Source organism: Ptychodera flava, chromosome 13 (genome assembly GCF_041260155.1).
Source record: "Ptychodera flava strain L36383 chromosome 13, AS_Pfla_20210202, whole genome shotgun sequence".
In the NCBI taxonomy this organism is placed as follows: domain Eukaryota; kingdom Metazoa; phylum Hemichordata; class Enteropneusta; family Ptychoderidae; genus Ptychodera; species Ptychodera flava.
Window position 1 is genome coordinate 38,532,053 of NC_091940.1, and position 20,480 is coordinate 38,552,532.

At 36.3% G+C, this 20,480-nt stretch overlaps 1 protein-coding gene across 6 annotated transcripts; it reads right to left on the reverse strand.

Annotated features, from left to right (window-relative positions):
• Positions 1 to 202: 202 nt before the first annotated feature.
• Positions 203 to 20,010, reverse strand: LOC139148422 (heat shock factor protein-like). 6 transcript variants are annotated; one of them, XM_070719870.1, is made up of 12 exons: positions 19,795 to 20,010; positions 17,039 to 17,147; positions 14,032 to 14,156; positions 13,411 to 13,535; positions 12,857 to 12,991; positions 12,261 to 12,369; positions 11,902 to 11,946; positions 7,702 to 8,264; positions 6,938 to 7,043; positions 5,481 to 5,528; positions 4,810 to 4,909; positions 203 to 2,653 (listed from the first exon to the last, which is right to left on the reverse strand). In XM_070719870.1, exons 1-12 carry the CDS (start codon positions 19,900 to 19,902, stop codon positions 2,502 to 2,504), a joined length of 1,725 nt encoding a protein of 574 aa, XP_070575971.1. In that variant the 5' UTR covers positions 19,903 to 20,010; the 3' UTR covers positions 203 to 2,501. The 6 variants fall into 6 exon arrangements, with proteins under 6 accessions (XP_070575971.1, XP_070575970.1, XP_070575974.1 ...); XM_070719869.1 differs by having other exon boundaries at positions 6,938 to 7,052; XM_070719873.1 differs by lacking the exon at positions 11,902 to 11,946.
• Between the last annotated feature and the right edge of the window lie 470 nt (positions 20,011 to 20,480).

Sequence of the window (20,480 nt, forward strand, 5' to 3'; positions counted from 1 at the left end):
GGCAAAATATGAGTGGTTTTGGCATGACCAATGACAGATTACGAAGTCTGATTTGCCTGATCTGAAATGCCTGTCAGTATCAAATGCCTCTAAAATAGCTGATAAGAAATGCTGTACGCTGTTGTTACGCAAAGAGAGGAGACTGTAGGACACTGAGCGACACAGTGTCACTTTTTCTCTTTGAAAATAAAGACAAAGACAATTTACTATATGTCAGGTGCTGTTTTAATTATATAAACATTCGCTGATATGGCAACATGTTTGTACATAACCTACATAGCCAACACTGTCATGTCACAAAGTGTTCAATATTTACCCATGCTGAAAATTTCAACCTATGAGAGTCTGTGTGTACATTGGAGGATTTAAACTTTTAATGTTTTATTATATCTTTTTGGTAGATACCAGATACGAAATGACTTGCAAATCTGATTGGTTTGACCAGGTAAAACTATAAATACTCCAAAGATTGTTTTCTGAGGTTTCTCTTAATCTTTGAAATATGGTCCATTGGCTTAACCCCCAATTGTTAAATGTGTTATCAGTGCATGTGGGGGATACAAACACTGACCTAAGGATGGTGAGGGTATAGCTTGGCAGTAGTAACGAATATAATACTGCTGCCATAATTTAAGTACATCAGCTTGTAAAGATGGGGGAAAACGCTACCCTCTTGCTGGCTGCATGATGCATTAACTTGAGGGTGGTCCATGACATCAAACTCAAATATAATGGGCGTAACTGGGCCAAAAAATGAATGAAATCAGTCCAGTCCAACTCTCTATATGTTGACTGTTGACATTGGAAACATGCATGTGAAACCATAATCCTTTTGTAATCTGCATTCCGGGAAGATACCACTGAATCCTAATTGTACTATTTCAATGTTATGTCAAATATACAGAGATATGCTTTTCCACAGTTTGACATCTTCCTCTGAGATCACTCACGGCTACGTGCTCTTTTTCTTGTCTTTTAGTTTAAATGTGAATGTTTTTGAAACAAAAGCAATCAAGTGTATAAAAATGACATGTTATCTTGCAAGGCTGAAAACAATATTTCATTTCTCATGGGGAATTCACTTCATATTTTGAGGCTTATTCGTACCAAAATAAGCTATACTGAGATAGCAGAGATAGCAATGTTTAATGATTTTGGTGTTATGTGGACAATACAAAGTTTGAAGAGTACCAAGTCAGCACAAAGCCAACCATTGTTTTGGTTTGAACCACACAAAGTTCAAATTCACTGCATTGATGACATAACAATGTCTTACTGGTAGTACAATTTTAATTATTCATTTTTAGAACATACGATCCACTAAATTAAATATTCTGAATTTTAAATTATCTAAATATGACAGCAGGACTCTCAAATTGAGTATGACCATGGGCAGACCATACTCCTTGCTAAAAACAGAGTCTCTCTTTGATATGTCTGATATTCAGAGTCAGTACACTCAGGCTGTAGTGGATCTGCCCCCATCCCCGAAAATAAAGTCCCTCTGTTGAAAGGCAAAGCAGCCATATTTCAGAAACTTTTCTCAAAGTGAAATTCTATCCTAGTGCTATAATGATATACTTCAAAAAGTCACACTCCTTTTTAAAATTCTTTTTCAAGAAGATAAAGTCCATTGTCTTGCTGTTTCAAGTGTATACTGAAATATGCAGAAAATTTACAGTATACTACATCAATGTGTTCTGTACACCAAATCACATGAAATTGTCACAATGACATGACTAATGCTTGCTGTATACAGAATAGGTAGGTAATAAGACAATAGTTATAATGTAATGCAAATGATTTGCATCAATGAGGTATGTATGCCCCTGTCAATCATCCTGACTCTGAAATATTTTACACATTTTTATATACTTTGAAAAAACCTTGTGGGCGCTTGTGTGTGTGCGGTTTTGAGAATGATTCAACAAATTGTGACATGACAGCGTCTGAAAAATGTGTGTAAGAAAAGAGAAAAGGAGTTCATGTTTTTTTAATAAATTGCTTTAACATAGCAGTAGGGCACTACCTATGGGCACTGAGTGCCGTCATACAGAAACTGAAATTGTTTAAAATACAGCAGCTACAAATCTAATATGAATATGTTGTTGTTTATATTCCGGACACAGCAGATGCTCAAAATGTCAAACTATTATTACATTGATTGGTCTACTAACCAACTTTATTTTCATATCTCTCTTTAAGTTTTCAAGTTATATATGTTTGTTTTTGACATGCTATGGGCTTGTGTAAGTGTATTTAAGGTATTCAGTGTGTTGAACACAATAGTATGCTACGGTATAATTTGGCAAACAGTAATCATTACTGTGAAATAAATCTAAACAGTAATGAAAGTTCAGACTTTGTGTACAGATTACTGAAAAGTTAGACAAACAGTAAAAAAATACATTTTGATTACGGAAAAAAAGAGGGACATACTTTCACTGCTGTTTTAAAAATTTATGATTTGATCAGCGGTATGAGAAGGGACAAGATGGTTCTCAAGACACTGTCAACTTTTTTGAAGCTTTCTCATCAGGTTCTTCATTGTCAAAAATTGGGTTGGACTCATCTGTAAGATCGTAAAGACTGGGAATATCAAAATCTTCAAGCACATTTCGTGATGGGGCACTGTATGTAGTCAGTTCATTTCCTGCAATAGAAGAAACAAAGCAGACATCAGTGACTAGATCAGAGATCCTGTGATCATTGGAAAAAACTGAATTTGAACACATTAACAAAGTCTGTGTAAACAACTTTGGTTTGAGAAATTGTTACTACACTGATTAGCATGATATGTTTAGATCTAATTGTTTTATGCCAGTACGTTATAAGTGGATCTCTTCAATACAGTCTGTGTTGAGTTTTGATACATTCTGTGATGTGTTACAATACATTCTGTGGTGTGTTACAATACATTCTGTGGTGTGTTTCAATACAATCTGTAGTGTTTCCATAGAATCTGTGGTGTATTTCCATACCATCTGTGGTGCATTTCCATACAATCTGTGGTGTGTTCCTATAATCTGTAGTGTGTTTAAGGTAGCGGTAAAGGCTAGAGCGTCAGTTATAAACTTCAATAAAACTATTAAAACATGAAAGTAGTCAACATTATCTGTGGAATAAAAAAAACTAGACATTTGGGGTCATAAGCATCGCAGAGTTATAACCCATTGAAACTTCTGAAAAACTGACCAAATAAGAGGAAGTTGGGGAGTCCTAGTGTATTAACTATGGTAGAGGTCCCCTAGCTTTTAAAAAAATGTTTGAAAAGGGAAAGTCATTTTTTTTTTACTGTTTTTTAGGAAAGTTTGACAAGGCAGTGCTTGCATTCAGAATGCGTGACTGCTATTATAAATGCATTTTTAGATTCTTTGAGTGTCAAAGAGGTGTCAAAAGTGAGATTAACCAAAAAGACTGCTCTTTGACTTCAAAAGAGGGTGCAAATATGGCTTGTTTTCAACAATTTTGACAGAATAACAGTTTTCCTACATAATTTTATACCAATTAAATCCAACCTTTGAAATGAGATATTGACATGGAATTTTACAGCCTATTAACAAGGTTACAGATAAGATTTGCACGGCACAATTTTCCTGTATTTGAAGTACTTTTTGAAAAATCACATTTTGAAATTTGAAAGAATTTTTAATAATTTTTTGATATGTAAACCCATGTAAAATCATAAAAACAAATTTTATTTACAAATCCTGCCGTACAAATCTTACAATTAATAGTGTCAACATATTTATAACTAATTTGGTAATATTAATTTATAATTAAATTCAAATATGTAAAAAAATATGAAAAATTAAATTTTAATATTGATTAGCGTCATATTTCAAAATCATGGCTACAAATATACAATATTTATATTCTTTGGAGAAATTATTAACTAAGGGAGTTGTCCTGAAAATTTGAACTAAATATCTTGATTCTAACACTTGAAACTTGACATTAACTCTAATAAAAGAATTGGTGCAAAATAGCCTTTACCGCTACCTTAAGTGTTGAACCTGAGTGGGTTTCCATTCTGATGTTGTTGTAACACATTCAGACATATATCATCAATGAAATCAGTTTCAAACTGTCGGTGTAATGGCTCTAGACATAAAAATCATAACAAAATGGCTGCCTAGTGACTCTATTTCAAGTAGATAACATTAATCTGCCAATACGTAACAGTTCATGAACAATGACAGGAAATTACTAATCAGCTGTTTCAATTACTGCCACCACTCCTACACATAATAGGTACACTGCATACAAATAGCTTAGAGATCATAGAAGCTCTGACTCAGATGTGTAAGCTGTTTCAGTTAATACCACCACTCCTGCACATTTGCAGTATTTCCCCTTTTTCTTACCTCATTTGCATATTTTTGAACTGACATGTTCATTTGCACAATGTCACATCTCAACCCCTGGGTCTACCTGTACACCAAATACTAAGATTGTAGGTGTGGCGGTTTGGGAGCTTTTGCGTCGGTACATACATATACAGACATACAGACGCCACCAACTCACCATATAAGCTCTTTTTGGTATTTATATACATACCAAATATGAGCTAATAAATTGATGTGTATATACACCTCAAGGTATAATGTCTATGTACGAAGTTTATCAAAGTCTGAGTAACGGCTGCAGATGGACAGATGGACAGACAGCCAGACAGAGTCTCTAATTCATTAGGCTGTCAAGGAGGACTTGTTAACTCAGCAGTGGCTTTCTTCAGAGTTTGAAAACTACATAAAAGTCCAACATGAAAGTCCACAGATGAACACCAATCATAGGGGTGAGACTTACCTATTATGTTTCCAGCTGCAGGGCTGCTAGCCTCTGTACTGTTACTTGTACCAGCTAATATACTTCCCAAAGAGTCGTCAGTCAAATTACGAAGCATGCTCTGTCAGAAATGACAATCAATTTCGTCAGTTGCAAAGATCGTTATTATTGTCAAGGACATAAATAAATTTTGATCTCAGTAATAAGATGAATATGAAAGATTGAGGACACACACAATATCATTGTGATGTAACATTCAATTTGAAATCTTTAATTTCATGATGGACTTCCTCTTCTAAAACACTTACTGTAGCAGTGTAATATTGATCAGTTTTCATATACCCATGCTAATACTGATCCAGTTAGGTGACGTTTGCTGTAAAATATCAGCTACGATAATTTTACAATAATGACATCAAAATGGAAGCATTGAATGTCTCCAGTTTTGAGTGTTCCTAAATTACACTGAAACTTGCAAGGGTACAAAGTAAAGCAGCTGCTCTCCACACAGGATGCGATGTTGGGCTTTGAGGAATAGGAACAGTTTGGCTAGATAAATACTGTGGCAGGAGGTTGAATATTGTAATATTATTTTAGGGTAGTTCCACTGAAATCCCTAACTTGACATTTTTTTGTTCTAGCACCAAAAATGTTGAGCAATAACCTCTCAGTATAACCACCTCTCCACTCACCAGACTATCTCCTGCAAGAGGAAAGTCATCTGTGCTTGGATTGAACAACTACATAAGCAAACAAAAAAGTGAAAACAATATTGTGGTCAAAACATCACTTTGAATTGCAAGACATACATAATACGAAATATGAGAGGAAAAATTCAATTAAAATGACATGATAGACTTAAGACTGGAAGGACTTTACCAAAGTTTCCAAAACTTACTATATATATTGATGAGACAATTATATTATACAAGTAAAAGATATTTTGCATTTTCATGTCAGTTAATTTATAATTTGCAAATCCAATGAGCTTTCACAGTTTAGCATATATAAAGGACTTCACCAAACGCAATTGCACTGGCTATACATAGTGGTGATACAATAATAACAGTGAAAAGAAATTAGTATTTTCATTTCAACTATTTACATATTACAGTAATATATGGTGAATATTGTTCATGATGTTGATCATAGCAATTTCGATGAAGTTGAAAACTAGTGGCAACTGTTTCAATTTAAAGACAACTGCAATATTTTACTGAAACACTGGAGCATTTTCAGTTCACATATAGCTATGACAGTTTGTACTGCTTTAACCCTTTTCCTGCCAGACAGTATCACTTCCCCATCATCCAAGTCAGTAAAAAGCGGTATTGCGCCCAAACCATTTGTATTTTGATCCACTCAGCTTGGTCTGTTAAAGCATCTTTAATCCATAAAAATCAAGTTTACAGTATTTATGTTTTCAAGAGGCTTCAAATGTCCAATATTATGTCAAAATTCAACATATGGAATATGTTGCGCTTCACTAATTTTATCCACCTCACCTTGACCTGATGGTGAAATATGAACTTGGCAGGAAAAGGGTTAATACTCTGAATAGAAAGAATCATTCAAGCTTTAAAGATGTCATACATGTTCAATATCTATGGAATGAAAACCTTATTTTTAGTGTCTCTATTGTTTATGCTTGTTTTTTGTATGTGATCACATGTGTGTATATGCAGAAAATGTCTTTGTTCTGCAATGCTTTATGAATGGTGTATTGTCATTGGACTGAATTAAAGTTCCTCATTTTTTTTGTCACAGATTTCATAGTACACTTACATCAGCACGTCACATATTCTGTTTAACCTTTTGAGTGCTGCTTTTTCCCACTAAAATTTTAGCTCAAAATTTTACCAATTTTTATGAAGTTTTTGGTAATTTTTTTGACAATTTTGCACTGAATGGATATAACTTTTGATTGGCTACACTTTTTGATCAAAACTTTGGAAAAAATCTGAAAAAAATTCTTTGGGTTACAATTTATGGCGGTGACAAAATTGACTGTGGTGCTCAGAGGGTTGAGATTCTAATTTAATTTATTTTATTTTTAAATTTGATTTAATTTATTTAATTTAATTTTAATTTATTTTTAATTTAATTTTAAGATTCTATCAGAATTCCCATAATTCTCAGTTTTGATTACCTCCACCAGTGAGTTGGGATCCAGGCTGTATGTGCCACCTGACAATAATCCTTGTAACAGGTCCAAGTTACTCTGCACACTATCACAGTGTTCTGTCAGATCATTTCTGGAACATCTAACAAAAGTTAGATTGTTATAATAATAATATCATACAGTTAGTTTGGAAGATAGTCATTTCACACTTTATAAGTAAGGTTCTGTGTCATGTAGTAAAATCTTACAATTGTCATGAAATGATAAATTAGACTCCTTGCTGAAAGAGATTTGGCAAAATATAGAGTTTGTGGGTTGATCTATCAAAACCTAAAGGTTAGTTAATGTCTATCACAAGTGTAGCCATGCCATGGGGAAAGAGATTTTATCGCACAGTTAAATTATTCCTTCGAGTTGGCAGGTGGAGAAGACTCCCTTGCATAATAATTTTCTGCATCATCTCCTACCTTGTAGTTACCTAAATATGTTGTGTGATGAAAAAATTATGAACTTACTGTAAGTGTCCAATTTTTAATATTAAATCATACACAAATCTGCTGTCAATGTGCAAAATAACATACATCAGGCTTTCTCAGATTTTTCTTCAAAAATGCCCATCTTGTTACTTAAATGATATTACGGCACAAATATGGGCACACACACACACACACACACACACACACACACACATATATATATACATATAAAACCATCACTCTTCAGTCGATGAAAGCTGTGTGCTGGCAGTGAAAATGGCATTTTCACAAATATTTTATCAAACAATATCTCACCTCACTTTTGGGCTTTGAGAAACAGCAACTTGCAAGTGCTTTTCATCTTTCTTCACTGGCTCATGTAATTGTAAAGTTTCAGTAGTCGGTTCACGTTCCTCTTTTACCGCTTTCTTACAGCTTGTTTCAGTAGTTGGTTCACGTTCCTCTTTTACCGGTTTCTTACAGCTTAAGTCCAGGGGATCACCTTCCGTGACCAGCAAACTTTCCAGTGGTATTATAGGCAGATTTTCAGGAATAAGTTCAGTTTCCTCAGAGGGAATCCCGGTGGCAAAGACATTCGGTAGCTCTTGAGCATCAGGGCTACTAAGTCTAGCCAGTACATTTTGCAGCTCTACCTGCCCACTGAGGGCGCTGTCCACTGCCGATGGTGCACTTTCCTGTACTGCTGTTGTTGTTGTCCCAGTGACAATGGTTGATGTAGCTGTGGGCCTTGGGGATGTGGGACTTTGGGAAATCAACTCTGTTTGAACGTTTGCATCATCACTGCCCACTAAATCAGTGACATCAGAAATGACAGGGCCAAACACTGTTGGATTGCCGGAACTAGCTACTGATGGAGGCTGAAATAAAGATAATTTGACATGGTTTGAATTACATAAACCATACCATGGAAGCACCGACAGCTTGACGTAGTTTTGATGATGAATCAAGCTGACGTGAAAGCATTCTGCCCCGGATTGTTGGCCAGTATCGCCACCAGTTAGCACATTTATCCGTACATTTGCATAAAATTAACTTGTGCTCTACTGTAGGTTAAAATACCTTCCACAAAAAGAGTCGTGACTATACCTGCAAAATAAAGCTAATTTTTATAATCCTGTGATGAATACTATCATATGCCATAGCCTGTGGGCATATCAATTAATATTATGGAGCATTTGCAATCTTGTGAATTAAAAGTCGCCTTGCTCTGGTGAAATCAATGCTGGTAAACTTAAGATATTGCTAATTATTCAGAGATTTTCGTGAGACTTTAAACAACTTCAAAACAATCAAGAAAATTTAATTCTTTATAAGGAATATGTTGCTCTAAATTACTAGCTAATAAATAAATGTATGATGTAGGTTTCTCTCAAATTTTAAACCTTAGTTTTCAATATATACATTTCATCAAACTGTACGCCATTGAATCTATTTGCCACGGTGTGCCATGTGTTTGGTACTTATTTAAATACCATAGTAGCTGTCAAAGGACATTTATAATAATCATAATCTTAAAAAGTTAAACTTTGAAATCAAGAAGCACATCACTAAATACATCAAAGGAGAGAGCAGCAAATATTACAGACAACCTAATACTTCAGACTGTTATTTGTATATTACTATCTCCTGCCTTGCAAAAACAGTGGTAAAAGCAACTAAAACAAGTCATCGTTGATGACACAGTCTCCACTCGTAATGGGTACTTTGATTACAAGTCCTCAGAGAGGATAGAGTCCTCTTCATTAATTAGGTCTGTGATAAAAATACTTTGATACAGATGGCACTCAATGGCCAAGAATGAGTTCCATGATGATGAAAACATAAAAACATGAAGGCCACCATCCTAAAGGTCATTAAATGAGTCAACTAGGAATTAATCAACAGGATGTTGCAAAACATTTTTGCATCCTATCATAACACTGATAGATTATCACCAGTGCCATATTTAATAAAGTTTGATGCAGTGCTTCTGGACATTCACCCTAAAAACAAAAGTTCATCATGTAAATGCAAATTAGCAATTAATTTAATTCATTGGATCATATCACAAAACAAATCGACGTGCATATGTATGACATAGGTCAATGTCCTTGTACCAACTTTGAATAAAATCAGTTGAGATATGCCCGAGTTATGGCTCTGTACATGAAAAAATCGTAACAAAATGGCCACACAGCAGCCATATTCGATCGTATCACAAAACAAATCGACGTGCATATGTATGACATAGGTCAATGTCCTTGTACCAACTTTGAATAAAATTAGTTAAGATATGCCCGAGTTATGACTTTGTACATGAAAAAATCGTAAGAAAATGGCCGCAAGGCAGCCATATTGGATCGTATCACAAAACAAATCAATGTGCATATGTATGACATATGAAGTAATCCTTGTACCAAGTTTGAATGAAATCGCTCCAGGCATCTCTGAGATATCTGCGTGAACGGACGGACGCACGGACACACGCACACACGGACATGACCAAACCTATAAGTCCCCAAGGAAACCGACTAAAAGAATATGATCTAAATATTTCTATAGCCATTCGAGTCGCTGTACTGAGTATGAGTTGAATTTGGTACCAGTATGACCAATCCACTTATGTGAATGAATGTGTATTTGCCTCATTGACATTGAACTCCAGCTGTGAGGAGGGGCTATGGTCAGAAATTGAAATAGCTCAGTTATTGAACCATCTTTTTCAGGGATGGAGGTGTACCTAAACAGTCTTGATTGATGACTTTGCTGATAGGTCAGTAGGTATCTGCAGGTTGTGAATCCATTGGTAAAATCACTGAATTTAAATTCTTTGTCAATTTCAAAAGTTCGCTGCTGTAAATGACCTTTGTGTTCCAGTCTCTAGAGTAAGGAAAGCACTTTGTCTTGCAATGGCCCACTTTGTTTGTTCTTATACCGTACTCATCCGACCCCGGTTAGGCAACACAACACGACTGTAAAACTAGGGGAGGGCTTATACTAGAACAACCCCATATTATCTGCCATGGACGCATAATTTATGCTAATTTTATGCACGATTTTTTTCAACACCACTCGATCTTTCTATCGCTTTCAAAATCGACTTACACATCCAAAGAAATTGATTGTACAATCTCTGAATACAGAAGTGACATTTTGGTGAAATTCAGCGTCAAAAATCCCCCCAAACTTGAAACAAAGACGTCATGTATGCTGCATTGCCCACACGGAAAGGCAACTCAATATTCCAATATCAAACTGTCTACATCTTGTGAAAACAACAACATAGCAGTGAAAATTGTAATATCACCAGGAAAAGTCTTCACAAATGAAAGGATAATTGCTTCAAACAAAAGAAACTGCATGTTTCAAGCATGAAAACATCGTGGCCGTGAATGAAAATAAACAATGGCGGACGTGAGTGAGACTATTCTATTTAGGCGACGGGGGTGAGTAGGGTCAAAGAATCAAGATAGTACTGGAAAAACGTGTCATTTTCCTTACGATATTGTCAAGGGAACTCCAGTTTCCCATTGTTTTAACATCTTTTAATGGTTTCTTTATTATCTAAAAGCATTTTGCCAAGTTAAATGACCAAATATACTCTTTTAACCTTTCTGTATTTGAGTTACACTAGGGTAGGGGCTTATACACGGATGTAATGCATTTTCTAAAATCCTCTGAAATCAGTAGGGGGGCTTATACACGAGCAGGGGCTTATACTCGGACGAGTACGGTAATTTTTTTGGCAACATCTGCAGCAACTCTGCAGTGTGCAAGGGTTAGCAGCTGATGTGTTCTGAGTGATCGTAACTACTTCTGATGTTGAACTTTCAAGGATTGGATCACTACTGTTAGCCTAAGCAGCAGCTTGATCACAGTGACCATATTTTCAATCTCTTTACTAATCATGGAGTTGAGAGTATTTTGTCCAATCAAAAATGTATAAAGTGGTCTCAACAATAGAACATGTGTGTCATACAAAATGTTGGCATCAAAGAAACGTTCTTGAAACCAAGAATGTAGGCAAAAATAAAGATTAAATCACAAACACAGAGGACCTTCCTGGATATCCTATGAGCTTGGTGGGCATAAAACAGCATAACAGCCATGGTATAATCTAGCAGAACCACCATGCTGATAACATGCTGTGGAGAACACTGCATTTATAAATGTCTGGCTTTGGTGTTTAAAATCTGACTTTGGTTTGGAATGAACTGGCAGATTTACTGTGAAACTTATGACACAATTATGCAATTGTGACTGCTCACAGCTGACTAGTTTACTACAGTTTCTGGAATGTTCAAAAGTTAACAACTACTTTAAAATCCTAAAACCATTTATCAATCTTTATCAGCACGCCTATTTATTCTGTGTGTTGCAAAGATTTTAATGGGGCAAATGTTAACACCATTAGAAAATGACTGTGAATGTCATATCACAGGACAAGAATGAATTTTCAAATGCCATGGCCTTTGTGACTTCTTGTGACCATTCTAACAAGTTATATTCCTTTACCTGAAGTGTGGCTTCTTTTGTTGCTTTGAGTACCTCTTCTATCATCTACAGGTTAAATAATGTTATCAGACAAAAGGGCAACTGGGAGGATCCCCATAATTCAATTGTAAATATGGATAAGATCAACAGAAGATGATTGACTACTGATAAAGGATTGGTACACCGACTGGGTGACCTCTTAGCATGTTTTCAATCCCTGGCCTTACACCCCTGTTTTACTCACTAGTATTGGTCATACCATTCAAAAAAGATGCTTTTTAGGATTAAACCAAAATGTTTGAGGGGATGACAGCTTTACGGGAATAAGTAATTTAATCTTCTAACCACTGACAAATGCAACACACTCTGGATGTACTCACCGACTGTACTTCGTATGCTCCAGATGTGGTTGGTTCAATGGACAGAAGTCTTTCAAACTTGGCAGCCTTAGATGATGGTGCCTCCGGGACGTCAGCCAGCATTAGTGGCCTGTAAAGTTACAGTAAAAAGGTTATGGAATACGTTTGATTATGTTTTCATTTCAATTCATTTCCATATAACTTTATTAATGCCAACATTGAGTGACTAGACCTGGTGAAAGTGTATCCTGTCACAGCAGAGAATGATCTCACAGTCCTGCTGAAGACAACTTATATCCTCACACAGATGAACAGTAGACAGGAAAATTACAGAGTTTACACTTGAATTATCCTGATTTGAGACAAACAAGGTATTATTACAGGAAAAACTACAGGAATACTATTACATTATAAAGAAAACTTGTATATGCACAACTGTACAAGAAAAGAAAAATAGCAATAAAAACAAATAAATCATACAAACAAATTAAGCACAAAATAAAATAATAATATTTCATATACAAATGATTTGCTTCAGTTATAAAACCTTTACATTGCTTTTGTCTGTTACCAAAACATTTCCAAGAAAATATTGTACAGAAAATAACTGGACTTACAATCTCCGTTTCAGTCCTGTTCTTGATGTCTGTACCAGACTTAGTAAAAATTGTATGAGTCTGTTGACAATGGTCTGCTGTTTGGCATGTTTCTGTCTCAGCTCTGCTACCTCTCTCCACAGTGCTTCATTCTCCCTGTGAAACAGAACAAGATGAAATGAGAGCTTGGCAGAACATGGCATGGATTGTTTGAATCTAAATACAGCAACGTTAACACTGAGACACAAGTCAGATCAGGTTCAGTTTATCAACATCCTGGTAATCGGTGTATTTGTTCTTGTGATTTTTTGATCTTTTTGATTTTTCAATTTATAGCCAACAGGTTGCAAAAAGGAAATCTTCTCACTGGCAACCACATGGAGGCAAATGATTCTTCATGTTTTCCAATGTGAGGAATCTTTCCCAGAACACACAGGAATGTGAAGTTTTGATCTTGTGATCAGAGTGAAGCTTTGAAAAAAGATTTCACCAATGTAACAGGCATTCACACTACAGCATAGATTCAATCACCACTTTAGTGAAAACTGATAAAACACTTCTAAGCTGTTGCTTACCTTTTCATTGTGTCAAGTCTGGTGTCCAAGTTCTCTTGCTTGCCTTTCATTTGTTTGACTTCAGACAGAACACGAGTTACATCACCATGTTTAACCTTCACTTCATCCCCTTTGGATGTAGATACCTGATACAGATCAGTGGACAAATTCAAATAACAAGAATTTTAGTTGCTATATCTACAGTATCACATTATAGTCTGGTTGTACTAAGTGCAGTTCAAGATTGGTCATGTAAAAAGCCAACAAAGAATTTTTGAAGAGGAGCTTCATAGTTTTACTTTGCAAGTTTGGATAATTCAGTGCTTTTGTTAAGGCCGGTACCCAGGTAACAGTTCCCCAGTCATTTTACCGGGGTTCCCCTTGGTACATCAATGCAATCAGATTCAGGGACGGCAGAAATGTTACTGGGAATCCCAAATCATTTACATTCATTCCAGAACCTTAGCAAACGCAATGTTAATTTAGGCAAAAATCTCCTTGCCAAGTGCGCCATTTTTCTCACGTTTTGCGATTTAACAAGTGGGCAATGGAAAAAATCATGCTTTCTCAGTTTTTTATGACTTGATGGAATAGTGACATTGAACCTTGAAGGAATACATTGGAAGTTCTTTCAGGACTTACCTTGCGTCTGATCTGTTCAAGTTGCTCTGGTTGACCTTTTACAAAGTGTGGATGGTAAAACTCTGTCTCATCTTTCTCAGATTTCAGACCCCCTGTTTCTATGCCAACCATTTTCCTGAAACCATCTGTAGTATAAAACATGTACAAAATTAACTTGATTACACTTGAAAATCAGCAATCAATGGGATTGTAGAAGCCAGTATCAGCATACAGTCCTTGTTAGTCCAATTTCAAATTACTTTTTTTTCAATCGTTGTATACTTCAAAAGTACACATAAATGAAACTAAACATGCATTTATATATACCAATGCATGTATGTGCGTGCGCGTGTGTGTGTATGTACTGTGTGTGTGTATGCAGGGCTTGAAATTAACTTTTTTTCCTGGTAGTCCACTTGGGCTACCATGTTCTGAAGTTGATAGCCAAATGACAATGGCTGGTAGCCCATGCATATTTTAGTTTTTGTATGCAGGGCTTGAAATTAACTTTTTTCCTGGTAGTCCACTTGGGCTACCATGTTCTGAAGTTGATAGCCAAATGACAATGGCTGGTAGCCCATGCATATTTTAGTTTAGGGATATTTTTTCATTAACCAGACAAGAAAAAGCTATTTTTCAAGATTCTGCACATGAAGTGAATATGCTAGTCAGATGATGTGAATACTTGCACATCTTTAATACCCAAAGGAAACAGGTATAATGGACAACAGTGATACTCAAAAGTTTAGTGACCTATTGACAGCCGGTTTCAATCCCAGAATTGTATGCAAATTTTGATACTCGTCCTGACAACGACCACCGACTGTATGACCATGACTGTAATAGAACATGGGCTTTCTGTACTAGTGAGGATTCATAATTTCCATGTCATTGTGATTGATACCTTTTGATCAAAATGCAATGAAAATGCATTTTTATTGGCCATCATTTCCTATGCCTGTCATCCAAGTACATCAATTCAGATATTGAAACTTTGTTGCAAAGTTCCAATGCACTGTTGTCTTTGCAGTTTGCACAACAAAGTAAATAGTATGGCCTTTCTGTGTCCAGCAGGGTTAGACTGCATTTACTAGCTCGTCCAAAAGAGACAGACTAGACCAGACATGGCATGCCTAGTACTGACTGAATTCATGTCCCAGGCTTTGGTAGTGTGTGTGGGCTACCATTTCATGGACTTTGGTAGCCCCAGAGAAAAGTTGGTAGTCCGTGGATGCGGGACTAACGCTAATTTCGAGCCCTGGTATGTATGTACACATGTGTGTATTATGTGTGTGTGAGTGACTGCATCTATGTATTTTCTAACATGTATCTGCAATAAAAGGGTTTACAAAAGTGTATAACTATATAACAGTTGGTTTATATATTTGCATTGATGTGTCACTTTGATCACTGCAAAATGATGACTGCTTTGCAACCCGTATTATCCTGGTTGTAATATGAAGTTCGAAAAGCCATGTAAAGTTTATCGTAGTAGTTCTTTTCTATCATTTTGATGTTTTGACAGTGGAAGCCAACTGGTATGTCTTATAAAGTTTAGCATTCATTCTTGTCAGTTGTCTTTATTTAATCCTCTGTCTACCATGCTCCATTGACAAACCATAGAAATAAGTACAACTTGGGAGAAAGAGGATTAACCAGATCAGTTATATTTTGGTCTGAGTGAAGATACATAAAATAAGCTAGATGGACAAATCATTGCATCTGTATGAAGTAAATTGATATCAGAATTCCAAAATTGTTTACATGCCCCTGAATATGAATAATAAGATTAACAACTCAAAGTATCGTAACTTTACAGCTCAAACGTAAATCATAATCAATCACAAAATAAAATGGAGTACTTGTGGGCCAAGTTGAGATACTTTTTTTCTGAAAATATCTCCAGATTTGCCGATATTTTACAGCACGCGTGACTGTGCGTCGCGTATTGCTCAGTTCTGGGGCCCAGTTGTCGTTCACTCCGAAAATTTTCGCAAATTTTGACGGTTTTCTCCAGTTCGTTGATAATATAATGGAAATATTAACAGACTCCGCTCTGACCATTAACGTTTATTTATGGGCGCGGGCTCGAGGAAAGCCAAATTAACGGGCTCGGCAATTGCTGTGACGTTTTTGTCCTTTTGTGGAAGACAATTTCATTTTAATAGTAAGTACTAGACACTCATCATATTGTGTGTGTGTTCACCTTTGAAGAGTCTGGAGAGAGAGGGGAGTAGCAGAAAATAGCTAAAACACAATTTTATCCCCTGACAACATAAAGAGCAAAGATAAAAGAAGATGTTTCACCAAACAACATTAAATCTTTTCTTCCATCAATTTATCTTTACAGGGCTTGAACTTAATGGCTGCCCGCTTGCCCGGGGCAAGTAAAACCTGACATCAAGCAAATAAAAATAAATTGCACTTTCCCATTTCAGCAAGTGACAGACTTTGATCAAATTTAAATGTTCTGGAAATATCTAAAGAAATTTTGTTGAACAATCCTCACTGTTATCGATTTCAAGTCACTGACGTGGGGATTACACCTACAAGCTGACAACTAATTTGCAAGACATCAACATTCAGAGATTCACAGTAATATCCAGCTGTTGTCTTTCCTCCCTCGGGAAATCTCACCTCATCAGCGTAAAACTTGCACTGGTTGCAACCAAACCCAATGACACTAGATATGTTTATGTGAATATCTATTGACGGCCTCCCCTTCACCTCTATGACCCCAAGCCAACACTGGAATATTGGTGGACGAGTTGGCAGAGATCACAAAGACAAACACTTATGGATTGTGACAGTTGGCATGAACATCAATACAAACAAAACAAAAAATGTGAGCAGACAAAAATTGGGGCAAGTAAAATTTCTGGATACTTGCCTGCAGGGCACGTAGGTCAAAAAGGTAAGTTGGAGCCCTGCTTTAGATCATGTAAGATTGTAAAACTGAAGTGACAATTTTTTAACGTATGTTTCATGGATGTAAGGCGTGTAGATAATGATGGAAACTTAAACTTACACATGTTAAGCTGTCTTATGAAGCTAGCAATGTTGTTGTGTTTGAAGTATCGAGGTAATACTTCCTTGGAAAACCTCGCCTGGTCTCCAATGATAAAAGTACTTCCATTCTGAAACAAAATAGAAGTCATTTAAAGAAGGATCAAATCACTTACATCATTACAACTCTCAAACTTTTTACAATACTCTTTTGGTCAACCACTTGTGTGTTCATTTTGAAGCTTTTTAAGTAGATTCAGTTTTCACTAACTTACTTTTGTGAAAATCAAAACTTTTATTTTTTCTCATGGTGTTAGCTCAGATGGTGTAATTTTAAATATCTGTAAACAAATTTAAAGCATTTGTTTCTCTGGTACCAAACTTTGCACAGAGATTCTCAAGTTTTGTTCTTGATTTGAAAGTGAATGGTTTCGATTTTCCTTGTTGACAAAAGTTTGAGAAGAAGTATAAGTCTTTCAATTTTGCGGCACATACTACCTAATTCATTCTTTTAATGAGTGAAGCAATTCTTGTTAGTTTGCGTGCCAGGAGATAGCCGAGTCACTCGTTATCTGAGATTCAACCATACCTCAAAGCACGATGATGTAAAGTATGTGTGAAAACTATGTCCTTTAGCATACTGAAATATCATGAAAGTGAGATGATTCTCCCAGCAAAGAGAAGAATCTGTAACAAATGCCACACACAATATAAATAGCCGACACAAATATACAATACCTGACCTCTTCCCTTTGACAGAAGCAACATGGCAAGAAAAAACTCAGATGAGTATTTTGTTTTGATGATAAGAAACTAAATGATCAATTCAATTACAGAGTTCAGGTATTAATAGTTGTAAATGCATGTACAGACATAGACTAGAAGATCCGTCTCTTGAGGGCGCTCCATACACTCCCCCTGGAGCTTAGGGAGCATCCTCAAGCGATAGCGCTTTCAGTCTAGTACAGACATTAACACAGAAAATTTCCGAGGCAGTCTTCTGTGATAGCCTATGCTCTGTATATGTGCTGCACTGTTACAGCTTGAATTACTGCCAAAGATTTAGAAGCATAGGATGAATCTTCAGACATCTGATCGAATTCTTCTGGACAAACATTTTGAAAAATTTCTTGTGTGAATGTACACTACTTTCAGTGAACATAAAGGTGTACACAATGAATGATGTAATAACATTTTAGTGATCACTTTCCACTATTTATTAACTGGTAATTGGAAAATATTTTCCATTTTTCTTTAACATAAAACTGAAAGCATGACAGGGTGATATGACACATTGCATTAGCTATTCCAAACCAAACACTCCAAACAAGACTACAGGGATTAAGACTCAGTTGTCTTAGAATGTTTGTAAGATTTGGTATCTCCCCAAAATATAATTGGCATGATGCTACATGTGTATATGAATCAATGAAAGGAGACAAAGCTATCATACATGTAAACTGAAACATCAAGATGCTTTCAGGGTTACGCATACAGTGCCTGCTGTTTCCCTGTGAAAATGTAGGTAACTGAAAAACATTGCTGAATATCCCCTTATTGAATGGATGATAGACAAAATTGAAAAGACTGTGTGTAGATAGCACTTTTTCAAATTACATAGTTTCACAGAGAAAAAGGCGAGTGCAAAGACACACTGTATTTGGTAAGTTATATTTACCTCTATCATGTATAGAATCTTCTTCAAACAAAGTTATTTACAACATTTTGATATTACTAACAAGGAGATAATTTAAGCAAACAAATTAAACCAGGTGAATGTCAGAATAATCCGCAAGAAACTTACCAAAATGTACGTCATTGAGTGCGATTGTGTTTGTTTATATTTGCCTTTATTATAATTTCTCGCGCAGGGGCACCGTCAAATGTTAGGGTAAGCGAGAGTACGCGGGATTTTGCGAGAGATTTTGAAAAATCGCATTTTTATCAAAATTATGAATTTTTATCAACATATTTCTCTACCACCGTGTTCCTGAATGAGAAGAGAATGCGTGGCCACAAAACAGGGTCTCTTTACGATCTGTGCTTGGAGAACGAGGTGAAAAAATGATCCGGGCGTAAATAGGTCAACCTGAATTCTTTTTACTATATAGCAGTAACAAATGTAAATCGACGAAGTTCAGAAATGTTTCGTTTGATCCAATGCTGTTTCATGTATACTTGATAATGCACTGTTTGACCTAACAGAGAGACTGGAAGGGGGGGGGGGCAGATTTTCTAATCACCCTCCTTGGCGGCTCTATAAATAAGTCAGACTTGTGCTGCGCGTACCATTATTCATGGAGGTAAATGCCACCATCCGTCGCAGAATGTTATTGAGTTCGCTGTACAATGGTCACCAAACGGAGAGTCAGTTTTCAGGAAAGACATGATTTAGTGGCAAATTCACACATATACAGTATTTCGGGTATTATTGGTTACTGCGATGTGGACATTGAGCTCTATCTCAACGTGTTCATGGAGACCAATGTGCCATACTCCCCAGGGTTAGTAGAATCATCTGCACTCTGGCCGACCTATGTGACCATGTACGAAATCAGCACTTATATCGTCGGCAGGTTTACGCGCAAACCGACGATCGAACAAGCATCACAGCCTGTTAATTTTGAATTTAAACGCATTAACGCGGATACTTTGTATTTAGACTAGCATTCAATGACATATTATCACAGTAAAGTAGCGAGCGTGACGAAGCGACGCCTGTTTAAACCGGTGTGCACAGCATCAAAAAGGTTCCGACTATCAGACAAATACACTTACGGAACTCCATCGTATGAGGTCATCGGTCTTTGGATCCTCGACCAAAGCCAATAATTTTGTCAGAAATGCAGGGACTGTACTCCCCGTAGTACTATCCATAGTCGGCATGGATGCTACTCGTTCCCTGGAAAGCGAAAATCCACCTCACATTGCGAGAGGCAAATGGCGAACTTCCACTGCATCTGTGGACGCCATATCTCTTATACTACCCCTAAGCTACTGTTTTTAATTGTGTTTTATCTTTCGTGCCCACTCTTCTGCGGATATTAGATGTTTGTTACTGTTTCTTCACCTTTTTCTGAAAATAAAAAATTAATACAGTGTAATTTTTTCTCTTTTACCTGTTAAAATAAATATTTTTCTCGTTGTATCAAAATTTTCCATAATCATAAAAGGCAGCCATACAATTAAAGAGCCCCTAGGTTTGTTGTGAAAATGCAAGAATGTTGCAATGTTTTGTCACTTCGGTGAACCGTGACCGTCGACGGTGAAGTTTCGGTTTAACGAAGGATCACTCTCTTCGTCCAAACACGTACATCTAGTCTAAAAACCCTTAACATCGCACGAAATCGTTCAAACGCGAACCCAGTCTCTGCACAGTACACCATACATATGGGGTATATTTTAAACATTCAGTCATTCTGTGTGTTAATGAAATTGTTGACATGTCAGTTGTAAGATATTAG